We start from the raw sequence: 20,550 nt of genomic DNA, 5'->3' as shown, positions 1-20,550 counted from the left end.
CATACGTGTCAGGGCAGTGAGAGGTTTGACCTGCAGGTACTTATGATCAAGACTACTGTCTGTGGGGCTAACGCCAATTAGTCGACATGTCGATTGTTTGGTAGTTAGGCTGTTGGTCGACCAAGATTGTTTTAGTCGAGCAGTAACAAATTATATATATATATATATATATATATATATATATATATATATATATATATATATATATATATATATATATATATACACACACACACATACACATTTGTGCCCCCTCTGAACTATTCCATTGTGGAGGCCTAGACTTTAAAACAATTTATGCTTGATCCAAAAATGTGGTCGGAGGCTTCATATGGAGGGTGTGACGCAACTGCGGAGCCTCCAGATGCATCCACAGGCCAAACTGAGCTCTGCGTCGCATCGCCATGCGCCTCCCAAATTTTGTAACAATGCGGAGGGCTCTGCATAGCTCCGCATTGACATGATTGGTTGATGGTAGGTGGGGGCGGTACATCCTGCAGAAAACAAAACTCACTTCCTTGACAACAGCTCTGCAATGCTCCGTGAAGTGCAAGAAGTATGAATGCCCTGACTTCTGCTGAGGCTGTATCAACGTAAATGCTGCATCAACGTAAATGCTGCATGGCCAAGGCCAATGCAGATGTCGGATTGACCATGCGCCCAGATGCACAATGCACTTCTCTCTCCAGAATGCGCACTCTCCCGCCAATTTGTGCACATTCATTATTTCATAACTTGATTGTGTGAATTGTTTCCATTTGATTATTAGTGTATAACAATTCTCCATTACATACAGTACCAGTCAAAAAGTTTGGATACACCTACTAATTCAAGGGCTAATACCTACTAATATTTTTTGTATTTTCTACATTGTAGAATAATAGTGAAGACAAACTATGAAATAACATATGGAATCATGTAGTAACGCAAAAAAGTGTTTAACAAACCAAAATATATTTTATATTTGAGATTCTTCAAAGTAGCCACCCTTGGGCTTTGATTACAGCTTTGCACACTATTGGCATTCTCTCAACCAGGTTCATGAGGTAGTCACCTGGAATGCATTTCAATTAGCAGGTGTGCCTTGTTAAGTCAATTTGTGGAATGTCTTTCCTTCTTAATGCGTTTGAGCCAATCAGTTGTTTTGTGACAAGGTAGGGGTGGGTATACAGAAGATATCTCTATTTGGTAAAAGACCAAGTCCATATTATGGCAAAAACAGCTCAAATAAGCAAAGAGAAACAACAGTCCATCATAGCGCTTGAAGGTCAATCAATGCGGAAAATTTCAAGATCTTTGAAAGTTTCTTCAAGCGCTATGATGAAACTGGCTCCCATGAGGACCGCCAAAGGAAAGGAAGACTCAGAGTTACCTCTGCTGCAGAGGACAAGTTCATTAAAAGTTACCAGCCTCAGAAATTGCAGCCCAAATAAATGCTTTACAGAATTCAAGTAACAGACACATCTCAACATCAACTGTTCAGAGGATACCGTGAATCAGGCCTTCATGGTGAAATTGCTGCAAAGAAACCACTACTAAAGGACACCAATAAGAAGAAATGACTTGCTTTGGCCAAGAAACTTGAGGAATGGACATTAGACTAGTAGAAATCTGTCCTTTGGTCTGATGAGTCCAAATTTGAGATTTTTGGTTCCAACCGCCGTGTCTTTGTGAAACGTAGAGTAGGTGAATGGATGATTTTTGCATGTATGGTTCCCACCGTGAAGCTCGGAGGAAGATGTGTGATGGTATGCAGGTGCTTTGCTGGTGACACTGACTGTGGTTTACTTCTGCATCGATACGCCATCCCATCTGGTTTGGGCTTAGTGGGACTATCATTTGTTTTTCAATAGGACAATGACCCAACACACCTCTAGGCTGTGTAAGGGCTATTCTACCAAGAAGGAGAGTGATGGAGTGCTGCATCAGATGACCTGGCCTCCACAATCACCTGACCTCAACCCAATTGAGCTGGTTTGAGATGAGTTGGCCCGCAGAGTGAAGGAAAAGCAGTCAACAAGTGCTCAGCATATGTGGGAACTCCTTCAAGACTGTTGGAAAAGCTTTCCAGGTGAAGCTGGTTGAGAGAATGCCAAGAGCGTGCAAAGCTTTGATATGTTTAACACTTTTTTTGGTTGCTACATGATTCCATATGTGTTATATAGTTTTGATAAATGTAGAAAATAGTACAAATAAAGAAAAGCCCTTGCATGAGTAGGTGTGTCCAAACTTTTGGCTGGTACTGTATATCACCAGTAGTACATTTACCGTTAATTCTTATCATTTCTTATCTACAAAGTTTGTTACTTTGGTTATGGTAATTTCTGTTAATGCATTCAATATCATTATTCCAGTCTTTCCGTTTTCATTGTCAGAGTGGACACAGAGTGCACAACCTATGCTACACTTGTAAGAAACATGTTTAGGTTTATTTGATTCCATTTACCAGTCTTTTTTTCAATCAAATTATTGTCTTTTGTTTGGACCGCTCCTGTCAACGTTGAGTAAGGACGCGCACACATAGAAGTAGGCCTATAGGACAACTGGCCTGCATGCAAATGTAGGCATATACATGTGCCCATTTGGGGATCTGATAGTATTTCTGATTGGCTTAACGCACCACCACTAATGACCTGTGGAGCTTCTCAAAGTAATGTGTTCTTCAGCTCAAACAGCAAGCAAACAAAGTCTGTTTTTACATCCATTGAGAATTACAATAGTTCCTCAATGCATTTGAAAAATCTTCCCTGCTCTCTCCCTTTCGATTATCACCCAGCGTGAAAGGGAAAAATTGCATGCTCTGATTCAGTGGAAACGTCATAAAATAGGTCTACCTGATTACTGCTTATCAGTGCTGGAGTTGGACGGAAATAAGTTCCAGGTACTCATTTTGTGTGCTGGTACTGTTTATATTTAGGAGCTCCACAATACCTTTTAGCTAATATTCTATAAGAGGAACAGGACCTCTAGCAGTAGAACATTAGAGGTGTCGGTACTCAGCTCCGGTGAGCTCCTGCCCAAGTCAAGCACTGCTTCTTATCCCTTGCGCAAATAGCCTACAGCTGTGTCTGTCCCGAGCTCACTGGCGTGGGAAACTGAGGGCCCAGAATATTTTATACAGTTAGCTAGCGCCAGCTTCAGCTGGACCCAAGTTAATAGTTGCTACAATGTTTCAAGTTAGTTGCAGTTAGGCCATGTGTAGCCAATGTGATTCATAGGATATTTATTTTGATCAGGATATTTTCTACCTGCAGGCTGCAATAGTTTTATTTGTTGGCTTTATGTAGGCTATTTTTACATAGTTGGAAATGGCAATATAAGTTACTTTTTAGGTTTGAATCATTTTCAATTAGATTGAATTTTGATTAACCACATGACTTTGACAGTGACTGTTTCACGAAAATGTGCATATGAATGATTTTCTTTTGTCGGGGACAGCCCTAATTGTCTGTATTTCAAGATGACCTTTAAAAGCTAAAAACAGACTACGTCAATGAACGGTTAAAAGCATCGGGTAGCATATTAAATCGCTACATGTTGAATCAGCACCGTTCGTCGACACCCAGCAGGCCAATATCAGTTACGGTGTGTTCTGTCCTTTAAAAGGTCCAATGCAGCCGTTTTAATCTCAATATCAAATCATTTCTGGGTAACAATTAAGTACCTTACTGTGATTGTTAATAAAATAAAATAAATAGCACAGAGCAGTCTTGGAGAGGTCTGAGTGGGGATGGGAAAACAAATTAGCTGTTAATGGCAGAGAGGTTTGGAACTCTCTTCCTTATTGGTCTATTAACATCTACTGCTAGGTGAGGTTACCTGGCAGGCCAAAACTCCATCCCACCAAAACATGCTGAAATTTCAGCTAAAAGAGCATTATCATCATCTTCGCAATTTCACAGTATTATTCCAACCTCATAGTGTGGAAATATATAGAAAACACAGGAAAATCACATTGACTGCACTGGGCCTTAAAAAGAGGGTCCACTTCACCTATGTCAAACACGCTACGCAGTTCCAAAACAAACTATTAAAAATCTTACTGTGAAAACACAATGTATATTATAGGGAATAGGGTGTCATTTGGAACGCCCTATGGAGATGGGTGTGTGTTTCTAAGGTACCGTAATCATTAAAAATCCTTAAGGGCAAAGTCATATTTCTCCCTGGTTATGGTCCAAAAACAGAACAATATCAAGGAAATTGCTAGTCATGAATGATAAATAGCAAGTAGGACTGCTTATTGAGTTTTGAGGAAAAGGGTGGAGAGACCTATCCGTAATAGTAGACCTACAATAATAAAACATCATAGGCAGCAATAATAAGTCATGTGCCAGTAATAATATTAGCGTGGTTGGTCATACAGACTAGATGCTGGGAGGAGAATCAGTATAGAGAGAATATTTTTTAGAATATCAATTGAAATTCTAGAGTCTTAATTAAAGGCATCTAACATGTTAAAGTTTCAGTGCCTTCAGAAAGTATTCACACCCCTGAACATTTTCCACATTTTGTTATCACAGCCTAAATTAAAAATGTATTAAATTGCGATTTTTGGTCACTGGCCTACACACAATACCCTCTGTCAATGTGGAATTGTGTTTTTCTGTATTTTTTTCAAATAAAAAATGAAAAGCTGAAATGTCTTGAGTCAATAAGTATTCAACCCCTTTGTTATGGCATGCCTACATAAGTTCAGGAGTAAAACATGTGTCTAACAAGTCACATAATAAGTTGCACTCTGTGTGCAATAATAGTGTTTAATAATGACTTCCTCATCTCTGCTTCAGTCCTTGAGTGGCCCGCCAAAGCCCAGACTTGAAGATTGCTGTTCAACGTCACTCCCCAACAAACTTAAGAGACCTTGAAAAAAATCTGCACAGAAGAATGGGAGAAAAACCCCAAATCCAGATGTGCATAATTGGTACATACCCAAAAGATGACTCAAAGCTGTAATCGCCGCCAAAGGTGCTTCTACAAAGTACTGACGCAGGGGTGTGAATACTTATGTAAAGGAGATATCTGTATTACATTTTCAAAAAGATTGCAAAAAAAAAAAAAAAAAAATCATCCATTTTGAATTCAGGCTGTAACAACAAAATGTGGAATAAGTCAAGGGGTATGAAAACTTTCTGAAGGCACTGTATGATGTGTAAGAGTACATTTCTGGTTCATTTTTCTGACCAAATAAAGCCTGGGATTGAATATATAATGATGTGAAACCAACAGAAAACCAACTATCACTTTCTACACTGAGAATCTCTCAATATAAACCAATTTGAGGGAACAGAGTGAAATAATGAAGATTCACCGGCAACCGGAAGTCTTGATGATCATGGATCGACGTCATCCGTCCAATACATTTCTGGGAAAGCTCACTGACCACTGAGATGTAAATCAAATCTCATCAAGCCTGTAACGTGGCCACCGCTCAAGGCCTTGCTAAGTGGGGTTAATGGGAGACTGATTGTTTGCTGCGGGCACTCCACCTGGCAGTGCACTGTAATTGTCAGGTTTAAACGGGGTTGTGTGTGTGTGTGCACGTCACCCGACTTACGCACCCAACTGCAACTTCCCGGCCCCTGCTGACACAGAGCCATGTGTCTAGCTAGTACCTGTGCTTATCTGGAGCCATTTTAGGCCTTTCCGGAGGCATCGTCCTGTCTCCTGTAACACTAATATAGCAGAGATGGCCACCCTGGATCGACAGTTTCCTCAAGGCTTTTGTCCTCACCCATCACCGCCAAGCCGTTGAGGTAGTCAGAGAGTGAAGCTGCGTTTGCTGACAGGAGCCAACATGGTGGATGGAGATGGAGTGGCTAGGCTTTTTTTTAGGTGGAAAAAAAGTGTATGTGCGTGCGTGTGTCATGAAACATACAGATGATGTTTCTAACGCAGGTGAAGAGGGAAACTTGACATCAAAGTAAAGTGGATGAAAAACAACATGCATGCAAAACAAAAACTAGGATCTAATGCAACACAAGACAACTATTACTTGCAAATGTGAGAGCTCTGAATAAGTGCTTCACTGGGTCATTGTGTGACACGCCCAATAAATGACTAAACATATACTTGTACAAAACAACAGTGCAGCAGTCCCCTGAAATAAAAGCCAACACATTCTGACACCTGTGGCAGACATTGAAATATACCACAGTAGCAGACTAGACTAGAGCATGAATGAGTTTCCCTGTTGGGACAATAAAGTTTAAATTTAATTGAAGGATGTTGAGGTTGGGCTCAGCCATAGAGTTAGATAGAGGGCACACTTGGACCAAAGCCGGTTTTAACATAGGCAGCACCATTGAGGGCTTTCGCCATTTTGAAGTAGTCAACTCTTCTGCAGTCATAGAAGTAAAATAAGAAATTGACTACTTTAATTGAAATGATAGTAGATCAGCTCTATGGACTACGGTCTTCAAGCACTTATTTAGAGCTCTGGGACTGTATGAAAGAAAGCTTTAAAATGAGCAAACCTGATTGGCTGGCGCTGCTGCTGCGTAGGGGACACTTGTGGCAGGAGTTGTTGTTGCAGAGATAGTAGCAGGCGTAGCACTGTACATCATGGGTACTTTTTCAGGAAGGGGGGGACCATGGAAGCAATGAACAGGTAGGCAGTGTGGTAACCATGGCAACGAGTGTTGATTGTTTGGTTGTTGTTGTTGTTTTTGGGCATGACGCATATTACAGAGAGGGGCGAGCCATCGTTAGGTTAGCCCAGCGGAAGGCGTGCACATCACAATGCAAAAGCGAGAGGAAGCATGGGGGAGAAAAAAATGAGAGAGAAAAACCTGAATTACAATCAAGGAAATTTGGCCCGACAATCAGTTGTTCCCAGAGGACTGAGTGAGATATGATGAGTGGTATTATAAGATTGAGATTAACTAGAAAACAATTAGAGCCCCATCAAGATCGAGAGCTTTTCTACCAATTGTGTTCACCCTCTTTCTATTTGTCTCTGGGATCAACACAGCACAGTAAACAATATCTACTTTTCAACAAACAATTCATTTGGAATGCATTTTTTTATATATACTAATAATGTTAAGAATAACACTTCACATTTCATAATTAGGTTATAAGACAGTAAGTAGCTAAGTAACAATCATCTCTTACCGGGGAGTTCAAATTGACATGTAGGACTTTGCAGCACTTTGTGGCGCTTTTCAGTAAAAACAATCAATCATGCACTTTAGCCCAATGTTCTACAACCGTGCCTCTCACTGTGTCACAACATCCATGAACTTTGTGTCACCTGTAAGCGCTTACATATCCCGACCTGTTCCCGCTCTCCCCCCAATTTAAAGAGGCTCCATGGTGAAGATTCCCCTAGGTACAGATCTAGGATCAGCTTCTCCTCCCCCAATCCTAACCTTAAACATTAGTGGGGACCCAAGATCAAAGTCTAGGGGTAAATTCACCCTAAACCTTTAAAAGAATATGTGAGAGAATTAAAAAGGGAAAGGAAGGAACCTACCAAGGCTGCTAGCAGGAGTCATGCACAAGACTGACCCTGTGTGATCATGCAGTGGAAGAGAGTGAACAGAGGGTTAATAAGGGAAGGAGAAAAACATGTTAGAGAAGAAAGACAGAGATTTTGGTGGTAGCCTGGTCCCAAATCGGTTTGTACTCTATGACATGCCATTGACCATAGGAGCCGGCAAGAGAGCACAAACAGATCTGGGACCAGGCTAAAGATTTTGGTAGCTAGCTATATAAACAACATGCCTTTTAAACAAATTTCACAAGCCTGCAATTGGTATAACTGGACTGTGCAGTTTGACTCCATTTGTAGTCTTATGCTACACATCTAGGCTGTATCACTGCCGGCCGTGATTGGGCGGCGCACAATTGGCCCAGCGTCGTACAGGTTTGGCCGTCATTGTAAATAAGAATTTGTTCTTAACTGACTTGCCTAGTTAAATAAAGGTCAAAAAAATATATATATGTCTGGTCTGTAAATAAATCAATCATGAAAAAATATGTTCTGGAGGGGGTGGGAAGGTAAGGTCACACATACTACAAATGAAACCTTTTCAGTGTCAGAGGTTAGCCTCAGATTGCAGATGTGTGTGCCATCTTGCCAACTCCTATGGTCTCTGTCACAGCAGACACATGGTGTGACAATGGCAATAGGAGCTGGCAAGACAGCACACACATTTCTGGGATCAGGCTAGTGAAGGTTAAGGGCTGGATGCTTGGACCATGCAGTGAGAACGAATCAGACCTGAGTTCAAATAGTATGTCTTCTTTCAAATGACTTTATGCGTTGGATCTGGAGTGCCAGATGGGCAGGGTTTGCACTTTTGGTTCAATAAAGCACAGCTAGAGTTTTCATAGAGAAACCGATATTAATTGAACTCATGTGTGGTGTGTACACAGCATTCTGAACAAGCTTCCTACACTAGGAAAGGAAGGGTGTAAAAGCCATGGAGGATAATAACACTTTAACCATATCTATATGTACATACTACCTCAATCAGCCTGAATAACCGGTGTCTGTATGTAGCCTCCCTACTTTTATAGCCTCGCTACTGTATATAGCCTCACTACTGTATATAGCCTCGCTACTGTTTTTCACTGTCTTTTTACTGTTGTTTTTATTTCTTTACTTACCTATTGTTCACTTAATACCTTTTTTGCACTATTGGTTAGAGCCTGTAAGTAAGCATTTCACTGTAAGGTCTACCTGTTGTATTCGGCGCACGTGACAAATAAACTTTGAACACTAAAGAAAGGAGTAGGTAGGGACGGATAGGGGGTTAGGGAAGGTAGTCTCATCCACAAGAGGCTTAAAGGGATTGTTTGGGATTTTGGCAATGAACACCTGTATCTACTTCTCCAGAGTCAGATGAACTCGTGGATGCCATGTGTATGTCTCTGCGTCCACTACGAAGGAAGTTAGAGGTAGTTTTGCGAGCCAATTGTAACTGGCATTAGCGCAAAGACTGGAAGTCTGCCGTTTTATAAGTAGGCCTTAAAATGCAAGGTGTACTTAATATAATCATACAGCAATATATCCCATCATCAGCCACAAAAGACCGCTTTTACCGCTGTGATCAAAGGATATCCATGCCTTTACCTTGTCCTGGCACCTGGCTGCAATTACACATTTATATGAGAAGCGAGCATACCGTGGCTGCATTCCGAATGGCATCCTATCACCTATATAGTGCACTGCACTATTTTGAACAGGGCCCATATCAACTTGATTTCCACTTGAGGAAAAGCGCTTGATCACTCTGTTCGTTTAAAGAGAGACTGGCCTCAAACTTTTGGAGAAGAAATGGGGAATATCTTATTTCCTCACAAGCTCACCTGGTGAAACCTTTTAAGGGTTATATACTTGAATTTTGCCCTTTGATGCTTTTATGGGGAAACGGAAAGTTGGGGAAGCTCTATCCAGTGTGTGTCTACATGCTACATGGGTGTGCATCTGTGTACAAGAGTGTGTACAAACGTGTGTGTGTGTACATAAATGTGTATAGGTGTGTGTGTGTGTGTGTGTGTCTGAACATGTGTTGCGGGCGGGTGTACCCCCTACCTGTGGGAAAGCCACAGAAAGCCGTCTGCTGCTGCAGCTGTGCGTTGGCCAAGGCCTGCTGGTAGTGCAACATACTGGGGTGAAAGAGCGAGCTGGCCCCGTTGCTCTTCTCAAGTGCTGGTCTCTTTGGTAGGGGCTGCAGGCAGCCGTGGGGGAAAGCCTGTACGGGAGGGACGAGGAGACGTTAGATACAACGAGGCGGAGGCCTCAAAAATGACTACATTCACATGACTATTCTCTATACTATAACACGAGAAACCACACTGCTGCTCGGGGTCTTTTGTGGCTACTAGCTACAAAACAGCACAAAGTTACGACAGAGAAGTCACAATGGCAACTTAGGTTTAAATAACCACATGGGGACAATGAAGGAACTACACACGATATCTAGCAAGGCAATTATAAAACAATGATTTACAGTACAGTAACAAACAAATTGATACTTGGGAATTAACATTCTCATTGTTGTTATACGATCAATCAATGTAAAGCATACTAAAAGAATAACTACAAGAATCATATTGGTGGATATTAATTGCATAATACAAATACAAATACTTGGGCATTTAAAACAGCAAAAAGCCAAATTAAAATTATTGTGAGTTGCTACAGTACATTAAAGAAGCTACATGCAAAGCAAAAGGTGAAAGGTCAAAGTACCAGTTCTACAGTTGCCTCGAGGGGTCGCTTCATTGCTTTGGCAGTCGACTGAGTCTTTAAATAGCAGGCAGCGAGCACATGATGGCAGTGGGCCAATGGGAGTCAAGCGTATTAACATACAGGTAACAGCAAGCAGAGGTGCGTCATGGGGGACAGCATTGCATTGTGGATAGGTGAGAAGGAAAAACAAAACAAAATAATCTGAATGCAGTATACCACGTACGAAACAATAGGCATGCACATAAACAAAAAATTGTTTGTTTGTTTAAAGAAACATATCGCTAAAGTTCTGAATTAGTACGAAAGCAAAAAAAGCATCTACTATACCTTTGGTTAAAAAGTTTAAGAAATACAAAGATTTTCAAATGAAGTAAACAAACTATTTGGATAGCAGTTATTAGTTCTGTAAAGCTAGCTACTTCTTTACAAGTAAATCAGCTATCTAATCAATCTATCAAAATATCTTGGGGTATTATTGATATAAACACAATCGACATTCAGTTGGACCAAATCCTAACTTGAGATCTGTGCGCATAAGTCAACATTTTTCATAAATCTCCCTTTGACATCGTGACTTACGTGAAAGTTTGAGTTATGTTCGCAGATCTAAAAAAGGTAGGATTCGGCCTCTTCTGTAAACACACGTGTACACTATCTGCTGTATGGAATATTGTTGGCTCTGTTTTTGGTGCTTTGGTGTGACTGGCCACCATGACAGAATAGGATGTGAGCGCAACATACATTTTTCACCAAAAAACCCTAGTCTTTGCTCTAGCCCTTACTATTGTGTTCATAGAGCTGAAAGGACTGGATAGGTGAAAGCAAACATATTAGAGGGCTAGGATGGAATCCATCACCGTCGCTTAAACCTACCCTGTCCTTTTAGATCTGGGAAAAGAAAAACAAGATAATGGGCTAAGGGAATGGGCTACTAGGGACTAGATGTTCTCAGCAAGTGAGAGTTTCTGCTCAATGGACAATGGGGAATCAAAAGTATTGTTGATTGGACAATGAAGGACCACATGTCTTGTTGATTGGAATTATTAGCTTTTACAACAAAAGCAGTGCAATTTGGAACCAATGCACATTTTATGGAGGCCATTATGACCAATGGTTTGATAGAAGATGCCCTATGGCAGACAGTGGTAGAAAGGACAATGTTTTGGCAGCTGGTCGGTCACATCCATTTCAGTCATCATCTGATTTAGGTGGTAAAAGCAAAACTACTATTTTTCTTCCCATAACTGCACTAATACATGAGTGAACCCTAACTTATTAGTTAGTGTGTGGTTCATGGGCAACGTTGGAGAGGTGAAAGTCAAAATGTGAATTGTAACTGTCTGTTTTTAGGAAAGTCATCACAGAATGTGGAGCTCTGTTTATTCTACATTCCTCTCGGTTTCTACAGTAAAAGAAAAATAGATATTTGCTCAACGCAATAACATTTAAAGAAGATTTTAAAAAATGACGTCTGTTTGTTTGCAAGCCTTCTGAATGAAACCAAATCGATGACATTGCACAAAGGAAACATCGATGGGACAACCAAGGCACTTATGATTACTAGACCATGCACAAGCCTTTCCTTTACGTGTAGGATAATACTAAGATTTTTCGGTAACACTTTACATTAAGGTACCTTTTATAAAGGTATTAGGTATTTTATAAAGTGTTACCATCATTCCAAATGAATACACCTCAGATTCGGTGTTAGATTCAGACTGAAATGTTATGGTTAATGGAAGCAAAGATGGCAGCATTCAACTTGGGACACGACAGGCTATGAAGACAAAATGGAGCAAAATGAAATCAAATGACACCTCAGTGTAACTGCATAGCGTAAAACTCAACCACCTCCACCTGTTGTTTATAATCTTATGTACTATAAACTTGGTTCTGTCTGGGGCATATTTCCAGATGACCAAATCTTTGGGGAATGTAAACTCATGATACATGTATTGTTGGTACAGTTCCGGGCACTAAAAAGTTACACAATGCATGAGCAACATGGCACTCTGACTACTTTTGATAGTTTGTCACAACAAACTGTACTATGGTACAACGTTTCAGTGCCTGTAACTGTATCTAACTTAGGACAAGAGTCTGGTCGAGAGGTTATTCCTCTCGGTTTCCGGAACCATATGCTTCCCCCTTCGGCAGGGATTCGGTTTTTGCTCCTGCTCCTATCCTGTCATAAAAATGATAAATATAGTTCTCCTTTATAAAAAACTAAAACAGTATCTAACTTACTGTACCTTGTGTCAATACATTGTAATGGCTTTATAGTGCATGATACATTTATTGAGAGAATTGCAGTGGGGAAATGCTCCCACAGAGCTGACTAAAAAGCTCTCTGTCCTCCGGTAAACCATAAACCCTGTCGCCCTGATATTTTATCTCAGGTCACACCAGCTTAAGGAAACAGAGCGCGAGTTGTCAAACTCATAATCATGGCTTCAGCACTGGATGACGTGTGTTTTCCTATTGTTTATGTCCTTTTTCTTTTAAACCACAACTGTGCTCGAGTCATCTTCTCACCTAGTATCAGTGGAGGTGCGGTTGGCTTTTTAGAGCAAGCAGCGATGGACGAGCAAGCTGATGAGACGAAAAGCATGCTGGACGATGCCATGGAATCAGACAGCAGCGTGAGAGCAGTGACAGCACAGTGTGAGTGACAGCGGGCAAGACAGAGCCAAGTTCACCCATTCAACAGCGACTGACTCGGACCAATGTGGACACGAAGTATAGAGAGAGGGAAGGGAGGGTCACAGCCAAGTGAAAGTCCTATTGCCAAAACCTGCTCCTGCCTGCCTGTCTCTCTGCCTGCCTTAGTGAAGGGTCCAATAATGAGGGAGTGGACCAATGGCCTCGCATTCTCATCCATCTCTCTTGATTCAATTTGTGCTAATCTGCAGAGATCTACATTTATCATTGAGAGGAGGGCGGGCATTGTCTTTGTATGTATGATCAAGGGTGAAAAAAAAAGCTCCTAGCCTGAAGCTAATAATAATCCGCGTCCCAAATGGCACTCTAATCCCTATATAGTGCACTACTTTTGAACAGAGGGCTCTGGTCAAAATTAGTGCACTATATAGGGAATAGAATCCATCTGGGATGGGCCCTGGTCAAAATTAGTGCACTCTATAGGGAATAGGGTACCATTTGGGACGCAGACATAGACTGTTGTGGTCGTGTTATACATTCGCTTTACCTTCTCCAAAGCCTGATAACTATAGAGCCTATACAATGACCTGAGTGTGGGTTGAGTGGGCACATTTCCGTGAATTGTATAGAAGCGTCCATAATAGTATTCTAGGAAGGTGGTATATCAACTGTATGGAAAAATAAAGCAGTGCTCCACATTTTATGTACTTGTGTTCTTTTGTAGATGTGTAAAGTAGAATTTTTAAGATTTAAGTTTGTGTACTTTACCAAACTAATCGTCTATAGTTGATTACATATTATAAACATTAGAAATGATATTTTTTGATCTGGCCCTGTGTCAAGTGTGCTGTCTGACCTTGCTGGGGCTACAAAAGTCTTGTAACTTTCCCCAAAAGTCCCAGGTTTTCCAGAAATTACGGTTCAAGGATTCCCTCCTGATTTCAGGAATATTTCAACCAGGATTTCAGAAAACCAGGGAATTTGGAAAAGTTAGCAGATTTTTGCCACCCTACTCTAGTGCGTGTGCTGTGAGGTGCTCACTACTCTACACTACAGGCTGTGAGGGGGGCGGAGGGTCTCACCATGGCGGCGGCTTGTGCGGCCACGGCTGTCTGGTTGGCCTGGTGCTGCGCAGCCTTGATCTTGGCCTGCAGGTGGGCCGGCGGGTGGAAGTACTTGCACTTCTCCCGGGAGCAGCGGGACTTGATGTAGTCCATGCACACGGTCACCGTGTTGTCGCTGGTGTCAATCATAGGGCTGTCGCTGGGGTGAGCGAAGCGGCAGTCCGTCTCGCCACGCGCGCAGTTGCCCCGCTGGAACTCCCGGCACACCTGGGAAGGACGGTGGGGTGCACACGGACAGACAGACAGACAGACAGACAGACAGACAGACAGACAGACACACACACAAATATTGGCTCAATATATCATACAATATAATACACATACCAATAACATAACAACAACTTATCATTGGGTTTATAACTATGGACTGAATGAACAGATTGAGGTGTTTATCTATTCAGAGCCTGGGCGTAGTCAATCACAGGGGGCTTCACTCACAGCCTGGGATGTAAAACAACACCGCACACTCACTAAGTGTGGGGAGAACACGCACGCACATGTGCACGCAAACACACACTCAAACACACACACACACACACGCAAAGACACACAAAGCACGGAGAGAACACACACAGCCCCTCCACAAACACGCGCAGAAGGCGGTAAACAGTCTCACTTAGCGTGGGGAGTGTCCCCATTCCTCAGTGGAACACGGCCTCTCATTAGCAACCACATGGCTCTGTTGCTAAGTGACGGTACTTTGAGATAAACACACACAATACACCTACACTCCGAGGCCTGTCTGTGTTTGCCATCCTTCCAAGGCTATTCTTTGTTTTCATTACGACACAATGGCCTGGGTGCTTTGTTGTTGTATAAACAAAACCCCCATTGAAATAACCTCATCTATCTTAAGTAGATTTAAACAACGGTGAGGTCTAGAATTCTGTTGGCCAGCGCTCAAGTTCTTAAAGTCATCTATTCTTTCAAAGTCAAGGTGTGTGGAAAGGGAGTATGTAAAATATAAATTATCTCTCTCTGATGGGTGAGGTTAGGACTAGGTAAAATAAGATCTGTGTTAAAAGGGGTAACTTATACCTCAACCTAGGTGGGTAAGGATGATGTCGTGAGATAATAATTATGGAGAGGCTTTCCCAACACCTCGTAGGGCAAACTCTCTTGATTCCTTGTATCGTGACTGCCCAGAGGCCGGCTCTCCTAACTCCTGGTATTGTAATTGGTTAGTTGGTGATGTCTCCTAACTGCTAATATACTAGGACTTCTGGTAATGTTATTGGTTAGTGGTGGTGTACCTCCAGCTTGTCCGTGCGTAGCAGCTTCTGGTTGGAGGAGGAGCTCTGCATGGAGCAGGGAGGGCTGCCGGGAACGATGATACTCTGGGTGCTGGGCTGGAGCATCTCGGTGGGCATCATGCCCATGCTGTGGGTCATGTGGGTCAGGTAGGGTGCGTAGCTCAGACCCGGGCTGGAGCCCAGGCCCTGGCTAATAGGAAACGACTGCTACCGAGAAATAGGGGGTGAGGTGGGGGGGAAGAGGGGAGACAGAGAGGGATATAAATGTTAAAGAGGTGAGAGAGAGAGAGAGAGAGAGAGAAATAAACAAGTAGTCCATTACTCACCATGGTAGGCTGCATGGTCGTGCCAGGGAACATGAAAGGCATCTGTTGAGCCAACATGGCTGCTGCCGTCTTCTGTTGTATGAGGTTGTTGCGGCCGTTGATCTCCAGCTGAGTCTTGAGGTGGGCCGGGGGGTGGAGGTATTTGCAGTTCTCTCGCGTGCATCGGCCCTGAAAAAAAATACAAAAATACATTAACACAAGTTAAAGAAAGACCTTGTTAAAGACCTAGATTATGAATAAACCCTAAAGACAGGTCAGAGGTTAGGCATATGCAGACAGACTTCAACACATTGAATACTGAGGGGCAACATTGACATTCACAGCTGATGTTTTTGCAGCGGCTAAATGGGGATCCTCATATCAAACATATGGGGAGTTGTGTTTAGTGGGGTTGCGCGTAGCTAGCTCAGAGGTCTGAGCTCATTAGCTAGCTAACTAGCGGCTTCAATAAAGGATCTTTAAAACCTTACAATGTGTAGCTTTGGCTTCAACGTGTGTTAGCAAGATAATGACGCCAAAGATAGAACAAGGCACCAGATATTTCACTGGATGTAAAAAATCTGAAGCATCCGGTATCTATCTTCTGCTGTTGAAATGCCTCACCTCCACACCACCAGGCAGTAAGGGGAGAGCAGTGACCTAATTAGCCGAGCGCCAGCTCCCCGGTCATGGGTTCATGCTGAAATAGGACAACGTCCCTACCAGTCTACTGACAAACCAGCATACAGCCAGCCACTCTCCATGCACACACTGCCTAGCTAGCTCTGACCTAGAGCTGCGTTTACTACTGCAGCATGGCACGTGCTCCCTCAGATTTGTCCTGTTTTAACATTTTTCAGATGTTAAATGAATTACTAAACTTCATTTAAGCCCACATTGTATCATAATTTTGTATACAAATATCTATCAGCGGTATTTTGAGGAAGGTGCCCACTGACTGGACAAGGCAAAGAGTACCCCCCCACAACCCATTTTCCCTAGTACTGTAAGTGGTTACTTCCAAGGTGCACGGAGTAAAAGGATGCCTTGGGAGAACGCTAGACACTCAATGGAAAAAGAGATAGGGTGTAGTGACACACACACATACAGCATTTGTCCATTCATTCCTTTGTAAATAAAACATAAATGTTTTGTTGTAATACTAGCCACCAAGCAATTTTATGAAGTTGGCTTTAGCTAGCTAGATAAGTTCCCCAATCTCCCAACTTCATAACTAGCTACCAAGCCATTTCAGGCTATCAATCAAGTTAGAAAAGCTACTCTAACTATCTTAGCTGGCATGTCTGCTGGAAAAGTTGTGAGACCTTAGAAATGCAAGCAATTACTAAATGTACTGAAAAAGACAAACATTCCTTTTAATCTTTTACCCAAATTTTTGTTTCTAAATAACCACCAGTCAGGAGGATACAGACAGCTCAACAGGTATGCTTACATAACCTACACAGAAAAATATACATATTTTTTTTACATAGAATTAGGCATAATGATTATGGCTCTAGAATGAGCGAAAAAGCTATTCCAGGTGTTTGAAAAATTCAAAATTCTTCAACTTCACGAAAGGAGTACCACCCCCCTCCATCCTCGCATACTTTGTGCCCCTTCTAAAATAATGGGAACATGATGCCTCTGCTTTTAGCCAAGGCAACATGTCAGAAAAGATGAAGTGGACCGTATTTTTGATGACCAAATATTTTTCTTCACATCACATGTCCACTATATGTGTGAAGGTATGCCTTACTTATGTAAGACACTAGCTGTAGCTAGATATAATATGACTATAAGTACTAAATCCATCATACAATCATCTCTAAGACAAGTCTGGGGCAAAGTAGGCTACACTGTTAACAACAAACACTGATAGATAACTATCATCATGAGACTAATACAGAGTTATGTTTTGATTCGGTGGATAAAAAAGAATAGGCCTGATATAAAAGGAATGCAATCATGCACCATCCTTCAAACAACTCCTAAATTTCAGGATATGATCATCATTTTCCCTAGTGGAGGGGCAGAGGTCTTGGTTTAGTGTGGTGGAAGTCAAGTCGCCAGTCAGATGGGGTGCCACAGGGCTGCACTCTACGCCCCCTTCAGTTTCTCCACTGGCGCATAATAGTGCTATCGATATCCCTCCTCCGCTTTACTCCATCCACAGCCAAAGAGTAATGTTATTGCTGCGCCTCGCAGCCAAGAGCCTGAGAGGTGTGAAAACCAATCAAAGCCTCTTTCACTGACGCAGCTCTGGGCAGACCGACTCCATGGCGACTGCTGGGAGGGGAAGAGTGATGGGGGATGCGGTGCTGCGGTGCTGCTGAGGTTGAGCTTTGGATGCCTTCCCTGTGACTGTGAGGATGGCCTGAAGGGCATTAGATTGTCAGGGGTCAAAGCACTATCGCATGAGTAGGGCCGTGACCGCCTGTACCAAACCCCAGAACCTAGTTATAGCCTATTTTCTGTGGTCAGGAAAAACTCTGAAAATCCTGCTTGGTTAGAAATAAGCCACATGACAACAATGCTTTCTTTGTGCCATTTTTCTGCCAGTGTCGTGATTGATTCAATGCATTTGGTGCCAGTTTTGAGCATCATTACTCGCCATTTGAGCGAGGAGTTAAGCAGCCATAAAACACACTTTGGGAGAGCGTTTCATTTGACACATTAGGAACTTATCAAATGTAGGGGGTTATATTCATAAGTGTGGGGCACAGCTGTCCATATGCTCCTCCTACATGACTTTACTTCTGCTTAGCATTGAAGGAGCGGTGTAAATTTTAATAAGCGATATTAAATGATAATCACAGGGTCCTTTTCAGTCACGTACTAATTAACTTACAGCCCACCGGCTCTCGAAGTCACAGCGATGCTGGCTAGAACACTTATGCAGTAGGTACACGTGAGATGACGCAAGCAGGGTCGGTCTGTTCAGAGGGAGTCGCGCCACTGACTCTGCAGATAAGAGACGACTAGAGGAGCGTTTCTGGCTGGCTCCCTTCCCTGAGCAGAGCTGCCGGAAAGCGCCCCGGAGCATTCCTCATGTAACAATGACAGTGCTAAAAAGCTGCCCGTCTCAGATGATAAAACACTGAGCGAGAGACCGTCATTAGAGCTCGAGTCAGATGTTATCTTGCCCGGGGGGGTGGGGGAATAGAGAGAGGCCCAGTTGTCTTAACCACCCACATCCACGGAGCAAGAATCTATTCATCCTCACCATCGCCTCGGAGCACGCATTTATGAAAAGGGGCTTTTGAAACCTGAGGCACATGATTACCCCATTAAATAAGCCCATTTCAGACGCTACATCGTTCAGCTGTAATGACACAGTGGAACCCTTCTGCTAGCTGGGTCTGTTTCAAAATGTCAGCACAAAGTCAAGGATCTAATCATCTAGCTAACTTGTGATACTAGGCCTAATAATATAAGAGGGTTACGAAGATAATTATCTCTTAGGGGTTTGAAAAGCGATGACAATGAGGCAGGGAGTATAATAATACTAAATGCTTTATTTGGGTGAGTTTTTTTTCCCCTCGCCTGAGATGCCTCGTTTAACTGCCAAAAATAAAATGAAACCATCTAGTGTTCAGAGAAATAACAACACAATGTCAAATACAAGTAGCCTAGTCAAATAATTAACATCCAATCACATTAACCATTACTCTCTCGCGGGAATTCCACTAACGGTCCGTATGTAGCCAAACATAACTGCAGCTCATTCCGTTTGCTCGAAAATTGATAAATGCTTAAAAAAAAGTAAGGCCCGCATCCATAGATACACATACCAGCTCTACTGGTAGTATTGCTACTACCAGCAGTACTACACCTGCACCTGTCGACGACACAAGCTGTTCTGCTTCCACGAGCACATCCAATACTAGCATCAGTAATTCTACATTTGTTGTTAGCCCAGCTAGCATGGACACTGACAGTTGTGAATCTGATGCAGCTGAAGAGCTACTGCCCCCTTACCCGGGAAAGCACCGAACCGCAGACAGGGACGTTGGACCATCGAAGAGGAGCAAATATGATGAGAACTACATTGATTTGGGTTCACTTATACTGGGCGTGCAAAAGTACTCACACACAACTCGATGAAACAACATTTGAGAGTGCGCTGACCCTGGTGCTAGAGGAGGTACGCAGCTGGAGGTTGAATGTGAAGGGGTACGGGACTATAAAAAGTTTGGGAACAACTGCTCTAGAGAGACTAAACCATCCTTTTTCTACCCAGTTAGAGGTCGCCCTTCCCTACCCAACAAAGTTTCTATGAACAGTCCATGTACATTATCAGTGGTTCCCAAACTTTTTATAGTCCGGTACCCCCAAGCATTCAACCTCCAGCTGCGTACTCTCTCTAGCACCAGGGTCAGCACACTCTCAAAATGTTGTTTTTTACCATCATTATAAGCCTGCCACACACACACTTTACAATAAATTTACTAAACATAAGAATGGGAGTGAGTTGTCGTCACAACCCGGCTCGTGGGAAGTCACAAAAAGCTCTTATAGAACCAGGGCACAAATAATAATATAATAATAAATCATTTTGGTCTCTATTTAACCATCTTACATCTAAAACCTTATTTGTTCATTGAAAAATGTGAATAATTCACCCCAGGTTAATGAGAAGGGTGTGCTTGAAAGGATGCACATAACTCTGCAACGTTGGGTTGTATTGGAGAGTCTCAGTCTTAAATAATTTCCCCACACAGTCTGTGGCTATATTTCGTTTTCATGCTCGTGACGGCCTAGAATCCACTCTCACATAGGTACGTGGTTGCAAAGGGCATCAGTGTCTTGACTAGAGGTCGACCGATTAATCGGAATGGCCGATTAATTAGGGCCGATTTCAAGTTTTCATAACAATCGGAAATTGTATTTTTGGACACCGATTTGGCAAAAGAATCTTCTTCTTTTTTTTTTACACCTTTATTTAACTAGGCAAGTCAGTTAAGAACACATTCTTATTTTCAATGACGGCATAGGTACGG

At 42.4% G+C, this 20,550-nt stretch overlaps 1 protein-coding gene across 15 annotated transcripts in view; it reads right to left on the bottom strand.

Moving 5' to 3' along the window:
- The window catches only part of LOC139566467 (muscleblind-like protein 2a), an 82,112-nt gene that overhangs the window by 6,418 nt on the left and 55,144 nt on the right, over positions 1-20,550 (bottom strand). For 3 of the 15 annotated variants that reach the window (XR_011673110.1, XR_011673111.1, XM_071387671.1), the window contains exons 3-9: positions 15,569-15,736; positions 15,243-15,449; positions 13,948-14,196; positions 10,205-10,258; positions 9,545-9,704; positions 7,478-7,513; positions 6,477-6,571 (exon numbers count right to left, since the gene is read on the bottom strand). Coding sequence is in view for 6 of the 15 variants with exons in the window: in XM_071387671.1 (XP_071243772.1) it covers positions 6,477-6,571; positions 7,478-7,513; positions 9,545-9,704; positions 10,205-10,258; positions 13,948-14,196; positions 15,243-15,449; positions 15,569-15,736 (969 nt within the window). In the remaining 9 variants the exon portion in view is untranslated. The remainder of the gene's footprint in view (positions 1-6,476; positions 6,572-7,477; positions 7,514-9,544; positions 9,705-10,204; positions 10,259-13,947; positions 14,197-15,242; positions 15,450-15,568; positions 15,737-20,550) is intronic. The other 12 variants (XR_011673113.1, XM_071387673.1, XR_011673117.1 and 9 more) reach the window with 10 other exon arrangements.

Source organism: Salvelinus alpinus, chromosome 38 (assembly GCF_045679555.1).
Source record: "Salvelinus alpinus chromosome 38, SLU_Salpinus.1, whole genome shotgun sequence".
In the NCBI taxonomy this organism is placed as follows: Eukaryota; Metazoa; Chordata; class Actinopteri; order Salmoniformes; family Salmonidae; genus Salvelinus; species Salvelinus alpinus.
This window is presented reverse-complemented; position numbering and strand designations above follow the sequence as displayed.